The sequence below is a fragment of the Papaver somniferum genome, chromosome 1, assembly GCF_003573695.1.
Source record: "Papaver somniferum cultivar HN1 chromosome 1, ASM357369v1, whole genome shotgun sequence".
Classification (NCBI taxonomy): Eukaryota; Viridiplantae; Streptophyta; class Magnoliopsida; order Ranunculales; family Papaveraceae; genus Papaver; species Papaver somniferum.
This window is the reverse complement of record NC_039358.1, coordinates 184,465,238-184,483,620: the sequence shown is the minus strand read 5'-3', so window position 1 is coordinate 184,483,620 and position 18,383 is coordinate 184,465,238. Positions and strand designations below refer to the sequence as shown.

Genomic DNA, 18,383 nt, shown 5'->3' with positions numbered 1-18,383 from the left:
AGTCTGGAGCTCAACTACACTAAACTATCCTAAACCGAGACTTAGCTATAAGTAGTCTAGAAATCAAGACATATAGTTTTGACAACTAAACTTGAAAAACATGCTTGAGATAGCAACGCATGCGAGTTCGACCGAGCAATGCTCTAACAATAAGAACCTAAGAAAGCATACTTCAAAGTATCATGAAAATGGTTTCAAATCAAGCTTAAATGGTTCATCTAGAGATGGAGCAGATTTGGAATCAGAGAGTGGAAGTGGTTCCACTGCAGTCTGCCATTTAGCAATGTCCATGGGAGGCACATATTCAAGCAAAGAGTGAACTTCACTAATGTATTAAGAATCAAAAATATCTAGGTCAAAATTGTCTAAACATGCTTGCAAATGATCCATAGATAAGATGTCAGGCAATGAGTCTTGGATCAGACTCTCAATCATATTAACCTCATGCAATTCATTATCATCAAAATCCGTAGGTTGTTGGCTAACCTGAAAAACATTTAATTCCACAGTCATGTTTCCAAATGTTGTGTTCAACACTCCATTTCGACAATTTATGATAGCATTGGACGTCGCCAGAAAAGGACGTCCTAAAATTACAGGAATGTGACAGTCTGGGTTTTGCACAAGTTGAGTGTCTTGAACAATGAAGTCCACAAGGAAATAAAACTTATAAACCTTGATTAACACATCTTCAACAATACCACGAGGGATTTTAACATATCTGTCCACTAATTCCAGCGTAAAAGGGGTGGGTTTCAGCTCCCCAAGACCTAATTGCACATATACAGAGTATGGCAATAAGTTCACACTAGCACCTAAGTCTAACAAATCCCTATCGATTGTATGGTCACCTATAGTGCATGTGATAGTTGGACTACCTGGGTATTTAAACTTAGGTGGAGTCTTGTTTTGAATAATTGAACTCACCTGCTCAGTAAGAAAGGCACGTTTATGCACATGATGTTTCCGTTTTCGTTTGCATAGATCTTTCAAGAATTTAGCATAAGCAGGTATCTGTTTGATTGCTTCGAGAAAAGGAATATTTATATTGACTCGCTTAAACATTTCCAGCATCTCATTGTACTGGTTACTCCCTTTTTGCTGCACCAACCTTTGTGGGAATGGAGCAACATGCACAAAAGATGGTAAAGAAGCATTAACATCAGTGGAATTCTTAGAGTCACTATCATGCTCAGATTCCTTTTCTACACTAGATGTTTTCTGTGGTGTTGTGTGCACTGGTGAGTCTTATTTAGACTCAATTTATTGTGGTACGCCTACATTGTTATCAACAGCCTTACCACTACGAAAAGTGGTGACAGCATTCACTTGATTATGTGAGGACTCATTGCAAGCTGACGTACTTGCCTGAATGCACTCTTTGGATTTTGTTGGGGCTGACTAAGTGTTTGTGGGTGAAAACCGTTTCTGCTGATTTTGGTAATTTTGGGCGTGTGGGTGAGAAACGAATCTAAACCCTAAACAATGTACTGCATGGGAGTACTTTTGATTCGAGAGATCAATCTGTACAATCCTGGCCTAAACCAAGAAATGGCCGTTCCAGGCATGCTTCAGTCACAAAGTAAAGGAGACAGGTTGGTCTTAGGGAAGGAAGAGAAGAAAGTGTTGAGACCAGAATAATTGATTCTGGAAGTGTGGGCGTTTTGCAACTTGTATCAGAAAGTTGAACTGGCTAGCTGAGTGAGAATGCTATCAGATGATTTCTGGATGTGGTATTGTTCTCCTGACCAAAACTTGTTGTTTGGTGGAAATAGGTGAGACCTATTTATACAAGTCGCAACAAAAACGTACCCTGGTCTCTAGGAAGTGGAAACGATTGAGTAATAGAAGAAGGGAGTAACAGGTAACGCCTGGAATTAGGTTTCCATAATGAATGATATGTTTACACTATTACTTCTCACCATTACTAACCGCCCCGCTTTATGACACTTTCCTGTAACGGGCGTATTGCACGCCGCACGTTGTAAACCGCCAGACCAATACCCTGATGAGTATCCCCCAGTTTGTGACATGTTTTGATGTCTCGAGTGTTTTCGTGGAAAAAATGTAGCACTTTACTACGTGTGGAAAGTTGAAATTGAGAGGTTTGCCGCATGTAAATAGCATATGTAATGCTAGGCTCGTTTTTGGGCTAGTTGCCTAAAACTTGTCACGAGCTTACCGGATTGGTGGCGAACTTCGATGACCGAGATCGCATTTCATGAAGAAGGATGGCCATTGATTATGGCCACATCTTGTCGTATAGCGAAGTGGCGTCAGCAACATGCTAGTGACATGCCAGTGGCGTAGCCATGGTATAGTGGCATGTCAATGGCCTAGCCTTGGCATAAAGGCATGCTAACGTCGTAGTCGTGTCATAGCAGTATGCCGGTGATGTTGCGGCATGGACAAAGCTAAAAATTGGCTCCGTGGACAAAGTTAGGGTTTGGCGTCGTGGAAGAATTAGGGCTTGGCGTGGCCAAGGCGCCGTGGAAGAATTCGTCGTGGAAGAATTAGGGATTGGCGTGGCCAAGGCTCCGTGGAAGAATTAGGGATTGGCGTGGCCAAGGCGTCGTGGAGTCGGACCCACATGTGGCGTGGCAACATCGGCCCTGTTTCCACGCCAATCCCATTGCTCTGGGAAACGTTATTTGGCTTTGGTAGCAATTTGCCCAAATTAGGGTTTGGCATGTCGAAACCCTAATTAGTGCACGTGGCACACGGCTGCGGCATGGCGCTACTTTTGTGCAAATGACGCCATGGATATGCAAAAGGAACTATGGAAAGGCCATAGTGTGGAAACGGCCACGGGAGTAGGAATTGTCGTGGGTGGCTATTTATGGCAGGTTGCCACGAAGTGGCATGTTGCGAGGTAGCATGTTGGCATGTTGCCGCAGCAAAGTGGCGTGTTGGCATGTTACCGCGGTAGAGTGGCATGTTGGCATGTTACCGCGGTAGAGTGGTATGTTGGCATGCCGATCGATATGTTGTCGTGGTAGAACGTGTTTGGATTGTTAGTTTAGCATGGTAGCGCGGCAGGGTGCGTTTGGCCTTTAATGTATGGTGGAAACTTTAGAGCAACTTGAATGGCTACAAAGGGGGGTCGGCCAAACACAAGGCGTGACCACACTTATGGTGAGACTGTGGCGGCTTTAGAACGACCTGATTGGTCAATTAGAAGTGGGGCCAGCAAGCATCATGGGTCCGGCCTTATTCAGAATGCGCGTGGCGCATTTAGGGCGACCTGATTGGTCAATGAGAAATAGGGCCGGTTTAGGATGGGGCGTGGCCTGTGGCGCCAACTGGCCTAAGGCATGTCCACGCCTCTCTTTGCTTCTACGGCTCCCAGTTTTTCTTATTCTGGGCGAGGTTGCACCTGCCGATCCATGGAGGATTAGTTGCTTAGTTTGTTTAGACTTAATTTTGACAAGCAAGGTCTGGTATATTGCGCGAGGCGCGAAACCCTAACTTCTGCAAGTTAATCAGGACGATCGATTGAATTCTATGTGTTGACACAGAGCTCTTTTAAGTTTATTGCCAGAGAGCAGCATGCTTTTCTGATTGAATACCTTATGCAAAGATCTTATCTTTGATATTTGGAGATTCGTGCTACTCTGCTGGGAGTGAACACAAATTGTCATGCCATATCAACATTAAGAGTTCGGTGATGAGTGCTAAAAAGTGCATATTTCTATATCTTTTTCTTGGCAGTTAACTCATCTTTTGTGCTCTAATTCTCCATTTTATCCCATATTCTGTATTTTCATTGTTTTCAAGAATAAATACTTTTCTTAATTAATTTTGTATTTTTAGGTTCTAAATAAAGTTTGGATGGAATTACGGAGCGAAAAGAGCAGAAAAGTGGTAGAAGCCGAGAGGAATTACGCAAGGAAGCCGCGAGGAATGTTGTGCACAATACCAAAAGGCTAGAAATGGGCTTAACAAGGAAGAATTGTTCTTAAAGAAGATATGGGCTTGGCATACCCAAGGTCCAAATCCCTTACCCAAACCCATTTCCTATATCCATACCCGTTTCCCTTTCTAGCCGTCAGATTGGATCATCTCAGCATCCTACGGTCGCAGCATTGTCAGTACATCAAAGTCTGAAGCTCCTGTCTAACACTACAACACCTAACCTCATCTTGAGCCGTCAGTTTCGTTGTATCAGGCATCCGACGGTCGATACCAGCCTATTCACTTGTAGCCGTTAGATCTATCTATCATTTCCGCATCCCACGGCTCAGCTTCGCTGGACATCGAATTGGCTACACCCGCTTCACACTGTAACAACCTACACCTATACCCATCGCCAAACACTCCCCTCCTTCTTTCCATCGAACCCATCTTCTTCCTCCCACTCCCTCTGCAACTACTCCACTGCCACCACCAACTCCGTCTGCACCTTCCATACCGCCACCACCTTCATCATATCACTCTAACAACCAACACCCATCACTCTATCCACCTATTACATCAACCTCTCGATCTTTTTCTCTCTGAAACCCTAGTTTTAGGGGTTGATGAAATAGGTTATGTTAAAGATGAAATTGGAAGCAACAGGAGATGTAGGAGACGCACAAGAGGGATGGGTCGAAATCAAAATCAAATTTAAGCGAGTTGGTATGATTTAATTTCGATTTAGGTAAAACCCTAATTTTTGGGGATTTTGATATTTTTATGTTGCAACTATAAATAGGGATGTGTGGGTGTTGTAGAAGTAATGCCTGGATTAGCCAGAGCACCACCTTAGAGGCCTGGACTAGCCAGTGCTCTCTACTGTTACTCCTTGTTTAATTTCAAGTTCAGTAATTTCAATAGTATTGTGTTCATCATGTTATAGTTTAATAACTAGGGTTTTGATGAAACCCATAATCATATGTTAAGATAATTCATGTTCATGTTGTTGTTCTTGTTGTGCTTCATTGCTTTAGGAATGATAGTTAGCTAATGGACCAAATTAGCCTGTGATCAATTGTACTGTAAGAAGACAGTTGATACTAGGGGTGAGTTAGTGAAGTTGGTTGATAAGTCATCCATTTGAGACCTCTCTGGAGGAAGAAATGTGCTTAATTGATAAAGGAATGACAGTTAGCTAATTGAACCAAATGAGCCTGTGATAGGTTGTGCTGTAAGAAGACAGCTTATACTAGGGGTGAGTTAGGGAGACTAACTGAGAGATCATTCATTGTAGTTTTATCTGGAAAAGAACAAGAACATAATTTGAATAGGCATTGCCTTAGCTTAGGATTATTGGGTGGATTCAAATGCCCTAGTGCTTTTAGTCACTGTCACTAGAAAGATTTAGAAAACAACACCATCTCCCTCCTTGTCCCTGTGGACTTCCCCTGCTTATTCATTATCTACTATCTGACCCTGTATACTTGCAGGTGTAAATATAACCATAGTTTTAGGTTTAATTCCTTAGCTATCATTCGGTCGGAGAACATAGCATAGAAGGCATTCAGAAGAACTTATATTAAGTGAATATACGCGAGGCGCCGAAATTTACAAAACATCTGGGATGGTTGCTACATTCGCCAGTATGGATAAATTTCATGTAAGTATATTGAGCGGCTCAATAAATTTGCCAGTGGAGAGGTTAGCACACGTGGCTCTGTTTCCTTGTAGAGTGACGTCACATTAGATGCAAGGTTTTACGATTTTAACCCTAAGATAAAAACCACCATCAACATTAAGTCCCCTGCTTAGCGCGGAACAATGGCATTGTTGCGGGGTAAGCATGAGATGGTGACAGACGAGGATAAAATCGAAACAACAAGTCACGAAGGGATTGTCAGGAAGATTTGGCTAACCTTTAGCGGAAGGCATGAGGAATCTGTGATCCTTGCATTGGCCTTTGCGGAAATTCAACTTGGCCGCGGGATGTTGGCTTCAACGCTGCATCTTCGGCTACTGATTGGCAGAGGTGGCATTTCAACTTGGTCCATGAAACGGTGAACGGTGTTAGATGGCTAGTCACAGAATGTATGGAGATGGCGCTGCTTCGAACGGCTAAGATGGCGCCGCTTTGGCTGGCTACAGAAAGGTGGATGGCGCGGCTAGCTTGGAAGGGCCAATAAGGGCCAATGGCGTGGCTAGCTTGGAAGGGCCGATGGCGTGGCTATCTTGGAAGGGCCGATGGCGTGACTAGCTTGGAAGGGCCAATGGAAATGCTAGCTTGGACGCGGCATGTCTGGCATTGTCTTGGCCATGGACTGTTGGCGCTTGGCGTGGGGCTTGGCTGCGACGTGAAGATGGCGCTGCTTTGAACGACCAAGATGGCGCTGCTGGCTGGAGTAGCGGATGGGCGCGGATAGCTTGGCATGGCGAATGGCGTTGTTGGTGCATCGGCCATCGAGCAGAGAAGCTAGCGTTTGAAGGATGCAAGTTGTTGGCGCTGCTTAGACGTGGAGCCGGTGGTGCTGCCGGCTTGGCTTGGCTTGTCCATGAAGCTGTTTGTTCGGGACGCGTGCTTGGAGTGGAAAGATGGCGCTGGCTGAGCCGCAGAATGGTAGGGACGGCTGCTGACTTGGATACCAAACCCTAATTATCCCGTATAAACAAATATCTAATCCAGCTGGCATCACGCATTTGAAGCCTTAATTCACGACTGGTAAAAAGATCTTCTTTCTCAGGATTCATCAATCCACTGAATATAAGAGGTGATCTTGAATCCTTCGTTCATACAGATCATCATAAAATCGCGTCCACCCTCTTCACATGTACTGTTTCGTGTTTCTTCTCTTAGTTCCCATTTTGTCTTCTTCATCATGTAGATCGCCGGCGCAAACATGGTAAAAAAAATTGTAGCATATAATGGGATCTTCCAATGACGATCGTAACCCTGACTCTTCGGGGAGAAATTTTGAAGCCGACAAAACCCAGTTTCCTTCTCATGAGGAGGCGCTAGACAGAATTGATTCCCTGTTCCGTGAAGCTGACGAGATTATACAAGGCATGTCTCTCGCCCATTTACGCAGAGTGCGGATGTGTGTTCAGACTCTCAGGGCTTCGGTGGACATGGAGGAAAAGTGGAGGCATGATGAAGCATCTCAGCGTGTTGGGAGCTCTTAGAGTAATGAAGCTTTTCTACAAACCAGTGCTAGGGCTGAACGATTCGCCTCTCGGTTGAAGCGGCGGAAGACTGAGTCCATGAAACTTTTAGGTGAGAGCCAGTTTAATTACCATGTCCATGATGGTATTGTATCCTTGACTTTGATGTGAACGAACCGGGGTATCCTCAAGAAGCTGCTGGAAAAGCTCTTGAGGAAGATGTCGACACGGTTTACGAAACTGAAGCAGCTTCTGGAGTGGACGCCGAAACTGTTGTCAGGGACGTTGAAGCGACCGCTGAGGATGTCGTCAAGGCGTACGAGGAGACGGAGGCAATACATGTTGGGGCCATTGGAGAAGCCATGGAAACATACGCTGGGACTGCTGTTGAAACAAACGTCGGACAGGATGTGGAAGGTCCTGTTGCCGAAGCGGCTTGTGGATGGGATGTTGCGGTCGCTGCTGCTGAGGAGGCTTCTGGGTGGAATGCTGGAGTCGCTGCTGCGGAAGCGGCGTATGGATGTAAAGTTTGCTGCCAGAGAAGGTGCTGGGGAAAGTGCTTGAAAAAGCTCCGATGAAGGCGTTATTGATCCAGGCGTCTGCCATTAACGACCAATTTTTCCACTTTTGCTATTTCTTCTCGGCGTGTAGCCGCTTTTAATATTCCAAAGTTTTACTTTCGCTTTCTTGTTTCCATGTCGGAGTTGGGGTTTCGCCAAGTAACATTCTGTTATTCAGCTTTTATGGCTTCACATCTCTGAATGAGTTAATAAAACCCTCATACTGAAAAGATCCAAAAACCCTTTATGCGAAAATAAGTTGCTCGCCCCTTCTATCCATCGAGTAGATGGACAGACGCCATACGCAAATAGTGTGGATGGAATTTGCCACAGGTACTAACTGGCTTGTTGCGCAGCCAACGCCTCCGAACACCGGCATCACCCATAGTAACTCGAAACAGGGAAAACAACAACAATGGTTAAAGGTTCGACCGACCTGTTTCTTGGTTCTCCCTTGTAGCAGTATCGTTGTCACACATCCCGAAAACCAGAGGAGCGTTAAGTGAGATTTGAAGCCGGATATTTTTGAAAATGTATTTGTTCTGCAGCCTGATGATCATCTTCCTTGCATGTTCCCTTCTTCAGTAATTTTAAATAGATATTTTTTGTGGTGGTTTGGTTTCTCTGGTTTTCAATCGACGGGTAATGACTCTGTGAGAGTTTGGGTTTACTTGGTATTTTTCTTTTAAGATGGTTTGGGAAACTTTTTAAGGAAATATGTTCTTTTAGTTGAAGTTGAAAACTCTACTTCTGAATGCGAGCAGTGCAATCATTTTAGAGAAGTTACAAACATCGCGTAAAAAGGGAAAATGCTGAAGGAAATGCTGAAAGGAGAACGCTGGAGGTGGAGGTAGCACATCGTTTTAGTTATTGAAGGGTTTGAGCCATCGCGAGTGAATCGTCACTGATAGATGCATTTATGTGTCTATTTTGTTCTCAATGTTCTGTATTGTTAGACTCGATTAAATACTTATTGTGTTATTTTATGTTTTTGTAGATGTTTTTGGAAAAATAAGCTCTTGCGGCGAAATTGGCTCGAAAAGTGGTGTTTTACACCCTAGGATAGAGTACTAAAGACACCCCAGAAATGCACCGGAGGAACCCAGAAAAGTTACTAAAGGCACCCCAAGGGACATGTGTTATTCGGACTCCAGCAACGGATAATGGGGCGACCACTGGATAAGGGGTGACCTTCTTCACAAATTCAAAAAAATATTTTGGAGGGAAAATATTTGCTCTTCACTGGCAGATTTTCTCGATTGCATTTGGGCGTGATTTTGTGCGGTTCAATCGCTGAAACTTTGTGGAAAGATGTGATATATCATAATAAAGATGGTATGGGTGTTTGGTTCGACCATAATTGGCTTGAATTGGCTAGGCAATCCACGAGCTTGAAAAAGGGGAATACGTTCAGGGAAGAGTTTTTCACGGGATTCAGCGTGTTTGTACGTGTTTGGATGGAGTTGGGATGCTATAGAAACTTGTTTGGAGTGTGTTCCACATCAACAGAAGCGTGGAAGAGGAATTAAAGGAAAGAAAATCCCGTATTTCTTTGAAAAAGGAAAGAAAATATCCCGAGTAAAAGAAGATTATTTGGGATTAATGGAGGAGATTCAACGCGTGTTTTTGGTTTAAATAGGTTCCCTGGGAGTCCTAGAGGGGGTGTCGAGAGTTTGAGGTCGAGAGGATAGCTCAGGAGCAAGAAATCACGAGTTGATCAAACTCTGTTTCTGCTGCTGCTGATGATGAAGAACACCAAGAACACGAAGAACAGACTGGCGTAGACAGTCGTTAATCAACAGTGTCTAAGACGCACACTGGAGGGTCGCAGTGCAGTCTCAACATCATCAGCACCTGTCTCTTATCGTTCTTTTTGTGACGCCTTCTATTGGTCGTACATTCACTGTTTTACTCATTTTTATCATTTTAATCAACTTTTGAGCAACAAACATGTATTTGAGCAAGTGATTAATATGAGAAGCTAAATCCCAACACTGGGACGACGGGTGGAGTCCTATTTCACGCATGTGGTAATTTTAATAATTCTTTTTATGACTTTTGCACTTGTTTTTAATTGATTTATGGTTCGAATTAATTAGTTATCATTTTATTTTATGGGTCATGCTTGCTTAAATGTTTGATGTTCCATGCTTACGATTTATAACTAATATTTTGAGAATCTATATTGGCAAAGAATAAGAGTCCATATTTTTAATATTTGAGCTATAATTGCATGGAATTATTATTTGAATCACATGAATGGAATTTGGTGAAATTTTTAGTCCCAGTACCTCTCACCATTGTTAATAATTTTTTTTTTGTATATAATTTTATTAAAACTTTAAATTTAATCTTCACAAATCTCTGAGTTCGAATCCTATGTACTACAACAACGACTCTCAAAAACTTGAATCAAAATGGCGCCGCCGACGCGGATTTGTGCTTAGGTAGAATTTTTAGGTTTTTATTATTTTTTATTATTCCATTTGTTCTTTTTACGTTTTTTTGGTTGTGTCTTTGTATTACAGGTTTGAAGTTGGATACTAAATACCTTGGAATCAAAGCTTAAAGCTAAAAGAGAAGGAAAAAAGACAAAGCAAAAAAAATAAAGAAAAAAGAGAGAGAAAAAAAAAAGAGAGAGATTTTTTTTTTTTTAAGAGACTTTCCATTTTATTTTATTTTTGTAATTATTATTATTATTTTTTGTATTTCTTTTCATTAGACTGGACTTTGGACAATTTATTTTAATTTTAAACCCTACGGAAGGGTTATATAAAAAAAAAATTTAAATATAAACTGTTTGCAGGGAAGGACGACGATTACAATATCGTCTCTGCCCCTCGGGTTCGCACACTGACACCGGAGTCAGTGGCCCGAGTCGACTACAGCGGTTCTTCGCCCGTCTGGTATGGGAGGTAAACTTCTAAACACCCGCGAATCTCCTGTCAGCGGGTTTACTGTCTGCCTTAAGGTGATTATATGTTGAGGACTGAACCAGATGCTTTAATTTCCTAGTAAAGGGCAAGAACTGGCCATATAAGATAAGGGTTCGGATTTCATCACCGTTCCCTTCTTGCCCGCCTTAGGAAAACGAAACCTAACGCGAACCCAAGCTTAAAATTTGATTAGAGCGAGACGGATAGGGTAACGAGCTTGGTAGGAAAATCTTTCGAAAAATATTGGTTACTCTTTTAAGCATACTTCAAAGTTCTTGATGGTTACTGTAAGTTGAATGCGTGACTGCGCCGCCTTGTAATACCGGTGAGGCTTTGGGTATCAAAGCTCCACTGAGCTTCCCTCGCCTCGATTCAACTTACATTAGCTCGGATTGATTCCAGAGGGGTGTGATCAAATTGTAACGAATTCCTTTTCGAAGGAATAGAAGTTGGTCTAGAAAACAGTCTAAGTGGAGCCATCATGCTTTTTGTTTGCTAGAAATCAGTAGGTTTGATTTGGTCGAGTCATCCTTGTTTTTGATTGTATAAAATTCCCTTGTAATTAAGAATGTCGAACTGGTATGACAGAAGCCAATACAATAAGTATCGATCTGAATTTGAATATGGACATCATCATTTTTATGACCATGGTGGGAATAGTAGTTGGGAACGCCAACCTTTTCAAGGTTATGGTTCATACCATGGTGAGCCCAATTACTATCCACACGAGAATTGGTCTTACGAGCAAGAAAATCAGGAATACTGTAGTACTGGTTACTCGTTTTTGGAAACTAGTCCTGATTATGATATTTCTGAACCTGTTCCATCTCTAGAAGAGACCCAACAGCGGATTGAAAGGACGTATAAACGTTTAGTTGCAAGGAATAGTTCAAAAGAAGAGTGTACACGATATTCTGAGATGATAAACGAGAGTGGTGAACGTATAAGTGTTATGCTCAGTGAAATTCAGGCACGTCTAGAGGCAGAAAATGAACAGTTGGCTAATGCTGCTCGAAATAATCTAAATTTCCAAAATAGGGTTTGTAATTCTACCCTTGATATCAATAGTGAATATTTGCCTAATTTAGAGGACGAGGCTAGAATAAAAGACACTACTTATTTAGATAAGGTTCAGTCATCTTTGTACTATTATGATGATGAGGATAGTAGTAATGAAGAATCCGAAATATGTAGGCATAGTGATCAGGAATCTATTAATCTAATTGAGATTTATAATGATTATATTATTTCTAGTTCATATCCAAATAATTTTTATGATTATTCACCTATTCAAAAGGATGAGGATTTGATTAGGGATACCACCGTTTTAGACGATGTAGTTTTTCCTTTTGATTACGAAGCCGATAGTGGTTTAGAGGAACGGGTTTATTCCGAAAATGCTGTTTTAGAGTCTAGAGACTTAGAAACAATAGTATTAGATGAAGAAGATATACCCGTAGAGATGAGTAAAGATGCACTACCTGATAATAAATTAGAAGAATCAATTGACCATTTTCAAGAATCTAATGATCCAGAAATTAGGGAGATTGTAACTAGTCTATCTAGAGACACTGAAAACTCTAAGTTTGGGGGTGATTATCACCTTCCTAGTGCCTTACCTTTAACTCTCAGAAAGTCCCTTCACTTAGGACTTGATATCTCTGCGTCGACAATTTTACAAGATTACCTTCATACTCGTTTTCCCGAACCTAATGATGTCCAGGAAGAAGTTCAATCGTTAGAAACCCATCCTCTGGTTGATGTGGTTTGCCCAGGCTATGATCCCCATATTGACTTTGTTTTCCTACCAAATAGTTTTCTTCCAACTGTGGGAACGTTTATATTCCAAATGTGTCGAATATTAAGTTGTAAAACTAAACCGAAATGCTTTAGGAAATTAGAATCGACACATTTGCTTAAGAATGACCACTACTCTCATTTTGGTCAATTATGTAAGTCAAATCTTATTGACTTAGAGGATCCTCAGTTATTTAGGATATTATTGTGCGCTTCTAAGATCATATTTGAGTTTTTCCAGACTCTAGGACCTAATGATTCGGATCCCACCTATGAAGAAACGCAGCCAATGAAAATTTTCTATTTAGACCCTTTCATAGAACCTGAACCTGAACCACAATTAGATATAAATTTCTTAATCAGGAAACTAAGTAAGGGCATGCTAGTCTTGTTCACTTTCTTGGTTCATTGCAGTTTCCTTTGGTCAGCTCTATTTAGTTTTGAAGACCCACAGTTATTTCGACTGTTACTATATGATTCTACGTGGTGACTAATCCCTGCTTAGTCTGGCTGAAGACGTTAAACTTAGCACTTCTTGGGAGGTAACCTAATATTCATGCGACACGGTAATATCTTTCCTTATCTCTTTTGCTTCATTGGTAACAGTTTCTCCTGGTTCATGTTTTTAGTTTCATCTTTAGAACATTGAGGACAATGTTAGATTTAAGTTTGGGGGTATGGGAGAAACTTTTTAGTTGCAATTATTAAACTCCAGAGCCTAGAAATTTATGCCTACTAAGGTTTGCACTAACTAATCTAAGTGGATGGAAGCATCTTGGTTGTAGGAGTTGAGAAACCAATCTGATTAGATGGAAACATCTATAGAGTCTATTCATAAAAGCACAGAGCTCAGGTGTTAAAAATAACATGATAGTTGCACCATATCTTGTTGAGTCCTTTTCATTTCTTTTTTTTTTATTTTTTTTGTCATTTTAAACTATGTTTCTCTAAGTGATTAGGTGGGGCACACGATTCAAGTTGTTACCACTGCTAGGGTGAATTAGAGTGACCGAGTTACTAAAAAAAAAAAAAGACCGGACCAGTTAGACCAATCGGAATAAGTATTAACACTTGGATAGCAATATGCGTGTGTTCTCCCTATTTCCGTCGCCTAAGCAAGCGTGGAATGCAGGACCCGTGGGAACTATCGTGTAATCTGCTGACAAGAAGCATGCGCTTGGATCAAAAAGATCTATTCATGCCGTTAAGTAAAAAAAAAATGGTTATTGTTATGTGTAGTCAACTGCTGGTTCCCTTGTATTTGCCAGTTTATTGATCTAGATTTAAGTTATTGACCACTGGTTCCCTTGTATATGCCAGTTGTGTTGATATTAGTCAGACCGGTATCTCAGTCCATTAGGATAGGTTCATTCTGGCAGTGGCCTTCAGACAGATATGTGAAACATCGATCATTTGGTTAACATCAAAACCATCTACATTTTTCTATTTCCATCTCCTTTTTCTATCCATATGATTAGTTTGACTCCGAATATGATGTCCATAGTGCAACTATCTGAGTAGAGCTCTGTCACTTTATATGAATTTTAGTATGCTTGAGTGCAAACTCGTGTACAGCAATTGGAATTTCCCATCAGGGTACTTCCTCCTGTAGTCAATAAGTATGCCAACCAAGGAGATTCTTTAGTGCCTTCCAAGGTTCTGCATAGATAGCTAGGGTCTGGAGTAATGGTTTTGTGGGCACACCTCTGGTAAACCCTCCCGAGATTAACTCGGTTTTATTTTTATTTTTTATTAGTTTTGCTCGAGGACTATCAAATAATAAGTTTGGGGGTATTTGATAGACGCATTTATGTGTCTATTTTGTTCTCAATGTTCTGTATTGTTAGACTCGATTAAATACTTATTGTGTTATTTTATGTTTTTGTAGATGTTTTTGGAAAAATAAGCTCTTGCGGCGAAATTGGCTCGAAAAGTGGTGTTTTACACCCTAGGATAGAGTACTAAAGACACCCCAGAAATGCACCGGAGGAACCCAGAAAAATTACTAAAGGCACCCCAAGGGACATGTGTTATTCGGACTCCAGAAACGGATAAGGGGGCGACCACTGGATAAGGAGTGACCTTCTTCACAAATTCAAAATAAATATTTTGGCGGGAAAATATTTTCTCTTTACTGGCATATTTTCTCGATTGCATTTGGACGTGATTTTGTGCGACTCAATCGCTGAAACTTTGTGGAAAGATGTGATATATCATAATAAAGATGGTATGGGTGTTTGGTTCGACCATAATTGGCTTGAATTGGCTAGGCAATCCACGAGCTTGAAAAAGGGGAATACGTGCAGGGAAGAGTTGTTCACGGGATTCAGCGTGTTTGTACGTGTTTGGATGGAGTTGGGATGCTGTAGAAACTTGTTTGGAGTGTGTTCCACATCAACAGAAGCGCGGAAGAGGAATTAAAGGAAAGAAAATCCCGTATTTCTTTGAAAAAGGAAAGAAAATATCCCGAGTAAAAGAAGATTATTTGGGACTAATGGAGGAGATTCAACGCGTGTTTTTGGTTTAAATAGGTTCCCTGGGAGTCCTAGAGGGGGTGTCGAGAGTTGGAGGTCGAGAGGATAGATCAGGAGCAAGAAATCACGAGTTGATCAAACTCTGTTTCTGCTGCTGTTGATGATGAAGAACACCAAGAACACGAAGAACAGACTGGCGTAGACAGTCGTTAATCAACAATGTCTAAGACGCACACTGGAGGGTCGCAGTGCAGTCTCAACATCAACAACACCTGTCTCTTATCTTTCTTTTTGTGACACCTTCTGTGGGTCGTACATTCACTGTTTTACTCATTTTTATCATTTTAATCAACTTTTGAGCAACAAACATGTATTTTGAGCAAGTGATTAATATGAGAAGCTAAATCCCAACACTGGGACGACGGATGGAGCCCTATTTCACGCATGTGGTAATTTTAATAATTCTTTTTATGACTTTTGCACTTGTTTTTAATTGATTTATGGTTCGAATTAATTAGTTATCATTTTATTTGATGGGTCATGCTTGCTTAAATGTTTGATGTTCCATGCTTACGATTTATAACTAATATTTTGAGAATCTATATTGGCAAAGAGTAAGAGTCCATATTTTTAATATTTGAGCTATAATTGCATGGAATTATTATTTGAATCACATGAATGGAATTTGGTGAAATTCTTAGTCCCAATACCTCTCACCATTGTTAATATTTTTTTTTTGTATATAATTTTATTAAACCTTTAAATTTAATCTTCACAAATCTTTGAGTTCGAATCCTATGTACTACAACAACGACTCTCAAAAACTTGAATGAGTCACACCTTCCAACATGTCGGCATTGATGAGTTTGCAGTAAACACTCAAAATAACATCCACCACCAGATACGGCTCGTCTTCCTTCCCTTTAGGCGGATCGGGTCGAGTGGATATCTTCACTGTTATATCTCCAACTTGAAACGAGGTCGTCTTGACTACCACATCTCCAATTTGAAACGGGTTTGGGCGTTGTGCGACCACTTGATTTTTGAGCTCGTCATCTTTGACTGTGACCGCTTCCAAATTTTTGGCAAAGCACTTGAAAGGCCCAACATCTCATTCACATCTCCTAATGACGCCCGGGTTGATAATCGAACCGAGTCCCCACGTCTGGCCGAGAGGAGAGGTGAGTGGGTGCAGAGAGGGTTGTTTAACCAGACTTACTTGTGTTCGGAATCTGCGGATGTACGTCGACGGGCATTCTCCAGGAAATTGAGTTACATTGGTAAGTTATTGATACGGCAACATGTAATTTTCAAAGTTAGACGACTTGTTGGAAATTCTTTCGGGTATCGACATCGGTAGAGGGGATACTCTTAACTTCGCTTTGTTGCCGTGTACCCATGCGCGCCCCAGAATCATGTCGTAATTTGAGAGTTCTTTGACAATGTGGAATTTGCCATGTGTTAGAGTGTCTCCCACCTTGATTTCAAGGTTGATGTAGCCATTTTGACCACGGTTGGGGAACAGGTAGCCTCCTGCTTCGAAACTCTCGAAGCTCTCAGGGTTTTGATGGTAATGATGTTGAAGTCGGAGGTCGCGTCGATTAATGTGTTGTCGAGCTCGGTGTCCCTCAGATAAACAGTGGTCAGCAGTCCCCAGTTGTATTTTCCAACACCGCTTCCCGAGAGAGTTTGGGGCTTTGGCGTGGTTTCTATAGTAGGAAAGAGTCGCTTGCCCGATACAATACGATTAAGGGCTGTGAAGATATCTTGACGCTGTGTCTTGGAGAGATAGAGAATTTCGCACACATGCTGCATGATGGATTTCACAGTCTCGTGTACATAGTCCCCAAAGACCATGCAACTTCTGACTGGAGGTGGATCTCTGTGAACTCCTTAATTGCCCAGTTGAAGCTCCTCTGCTTCTATCTTTTCTTTGAAGATAATCTTCAGCTTATTGTAGTCACTGGTAGGGTGGTAGAAAAATCTGTGGTAGCGGAAATATTTGGGGTTTGCCATTTCCGCTTCGGTTGGTGGGCGCCTGGTAGGAGGTAGCCTGATGGCGTCGTCTTGGATCCATGCTTCCAAGAGTTCAATCACTTTCTCGATTAGGAACGGGAAAATCTAAGACGTTTTCTCCAGCTTCTTGATGTCGCATGGGAGCTTTAGCGGTGGTCTTCCGTGGCGGAGCTTCCTGTCGTGCTAGCGCCGGGCGCTTGGATTGTTGTTCTGCCGCTGGAGCCTTCCTTTTACCTCCTTCGTCTACCACGCTCACAGAGGAGGGACCAGTGTTGTATTGCTTATTGATGAGGCGTCTATTTCCTCGAGTTTCGTGTGCGTCCTCGCCTCCGGTTGGCCTGGTTTTTTCCAACAACGCTGGTGCTGTTGTGGCCGACCGTTTTGCAGCTTCATGAAGTTCAGAGAATGTCTGGAATCGCAGATTCTCTAGTAAGGCGCGGTAGATGGGAATCATGCCATTGATGCAAGAATCCACCAATTGTTGTTCGGTGACGTTTAGGTCATGACAATTCAGTGCTTGAATTCTGAATCTTTTGACAAAATCATTCGGATGTTCGTTGTTTCGTTGGAACAACCTTCCTAGATCTGAGAAGATAATTTGCTCAGACACAAAGAAGTACTTCTTGTAGAAAGCCGCAACCATGTCAGACCAGTTGGGGATGCTGCCTGGCGTAATGCTGTTGTACCATATGTACGCTCTTCCAGTAAGTGATTTCGAAAATTACCTCAAACGGAGAACGTGATTGTATTCGTGCTCCCCCAGGGACTCTAGGAATCGAGAGACATGTTCACGTGCATTATCGGTGCCATCATACAGAGAGAATTGAGGGGAAGAGTACCCTCTTGGAAGGGGAATTATTTGTACTTCCTGAGGATACGGGGGTTGATGCTGATGTATGTCCATAAAATCGTTTTTGTCTCGGTTTCGGAGAAGTTGTTCCAAATCTTCTCGTGTGACAAAATGGGACGGTTGGTTTCTCTCCGCTAGAGTTCCTAGGCGAGTCTCTTCATCTACAAAGGTGTGCCCTGTTGAGGTGCTGGCGCCAGGGGTATTGGAAGTGTTCCTCATGGGCTCTGGATGGCGTGATTCTTGTGGTAGCCGCTCCGTTAGTGTCTTGAGAAAAACAAGTACCTCCTTCTGAGTCGAGGCCATGTCCGTTTGGGCTCTAGCGACAACCTCCTGTCTTTCCATCAAATCAGCAATAGTAATATAGGGTCGGCTTCCTCTGGCTCCTCCAGTTTCTCGTCCTGACGGCAGAGTAGCTACGGCTCTGGTGACGGTTGGAGGTGTCACACTTGACGAAATATTGGGAGCGACGGCAGCGGCTCTGGCTCTGGTGATTGGAGGTGTAACACCTGAAGGAGCATTTTCCGCGGCAGAGGCTCTAGCTCTGGTAACCGAAGGTGTAACGCCTGAAGGAATATTCTCCATGTTGCTGGTGTTGACAGGTGGTGTATTAGTACCACTGGGAGAAACGTTAACACCGAGAATAATTTCGGCGTCGGTGTTCTCAGGGTTTGCTGCTGATCCTGACCTGAGTTCTACC

General features: G+C 42.2%; 1 protein-coding gene across 1 annotated transcript; it reads right to left on the bottom strand.

The window, feature by feature from the left end:
- Positions 1 to 333: 333 nt before the first annotated feature.
- On the bottom strand, positions 334 to 2,239 carry LOC113355552. Its single transcript, XM_026598438.1, has 2 exons — positions 2,183 to 2,239; positions 334 to 1,221 (listed from the first exon to the last, which is right to left on the bottom strand). Exons 1-2 carry the CDS (start codon positions 2,237 to 2,239, stop codon positions 334 to 336), a joined length of 945 nt encoding a protein of 314 aa, XP_026454223.1.
- Between the last annotated feature and the right edge of the window lie 16,144 nt (positions 2,240 to 18,383).

Bases quoted from the DNA above. Each gene is read 5' to 3' on its own strand.
- LOC113355552 (XM_026598438.1), bottom strand. From the start codon at position 2,239: ATGGCCATCCTTCTTCATGAAATGCGATCTCGGTCATCGAAGTTCGCC. The intron at 1,222-2,182 runs GTAAGCTCGTGA...ACAACACCACAG, and splicing joins CGAAGTTCGCCACCAATCCG to AAAACATCTAGTGTAGAAAA.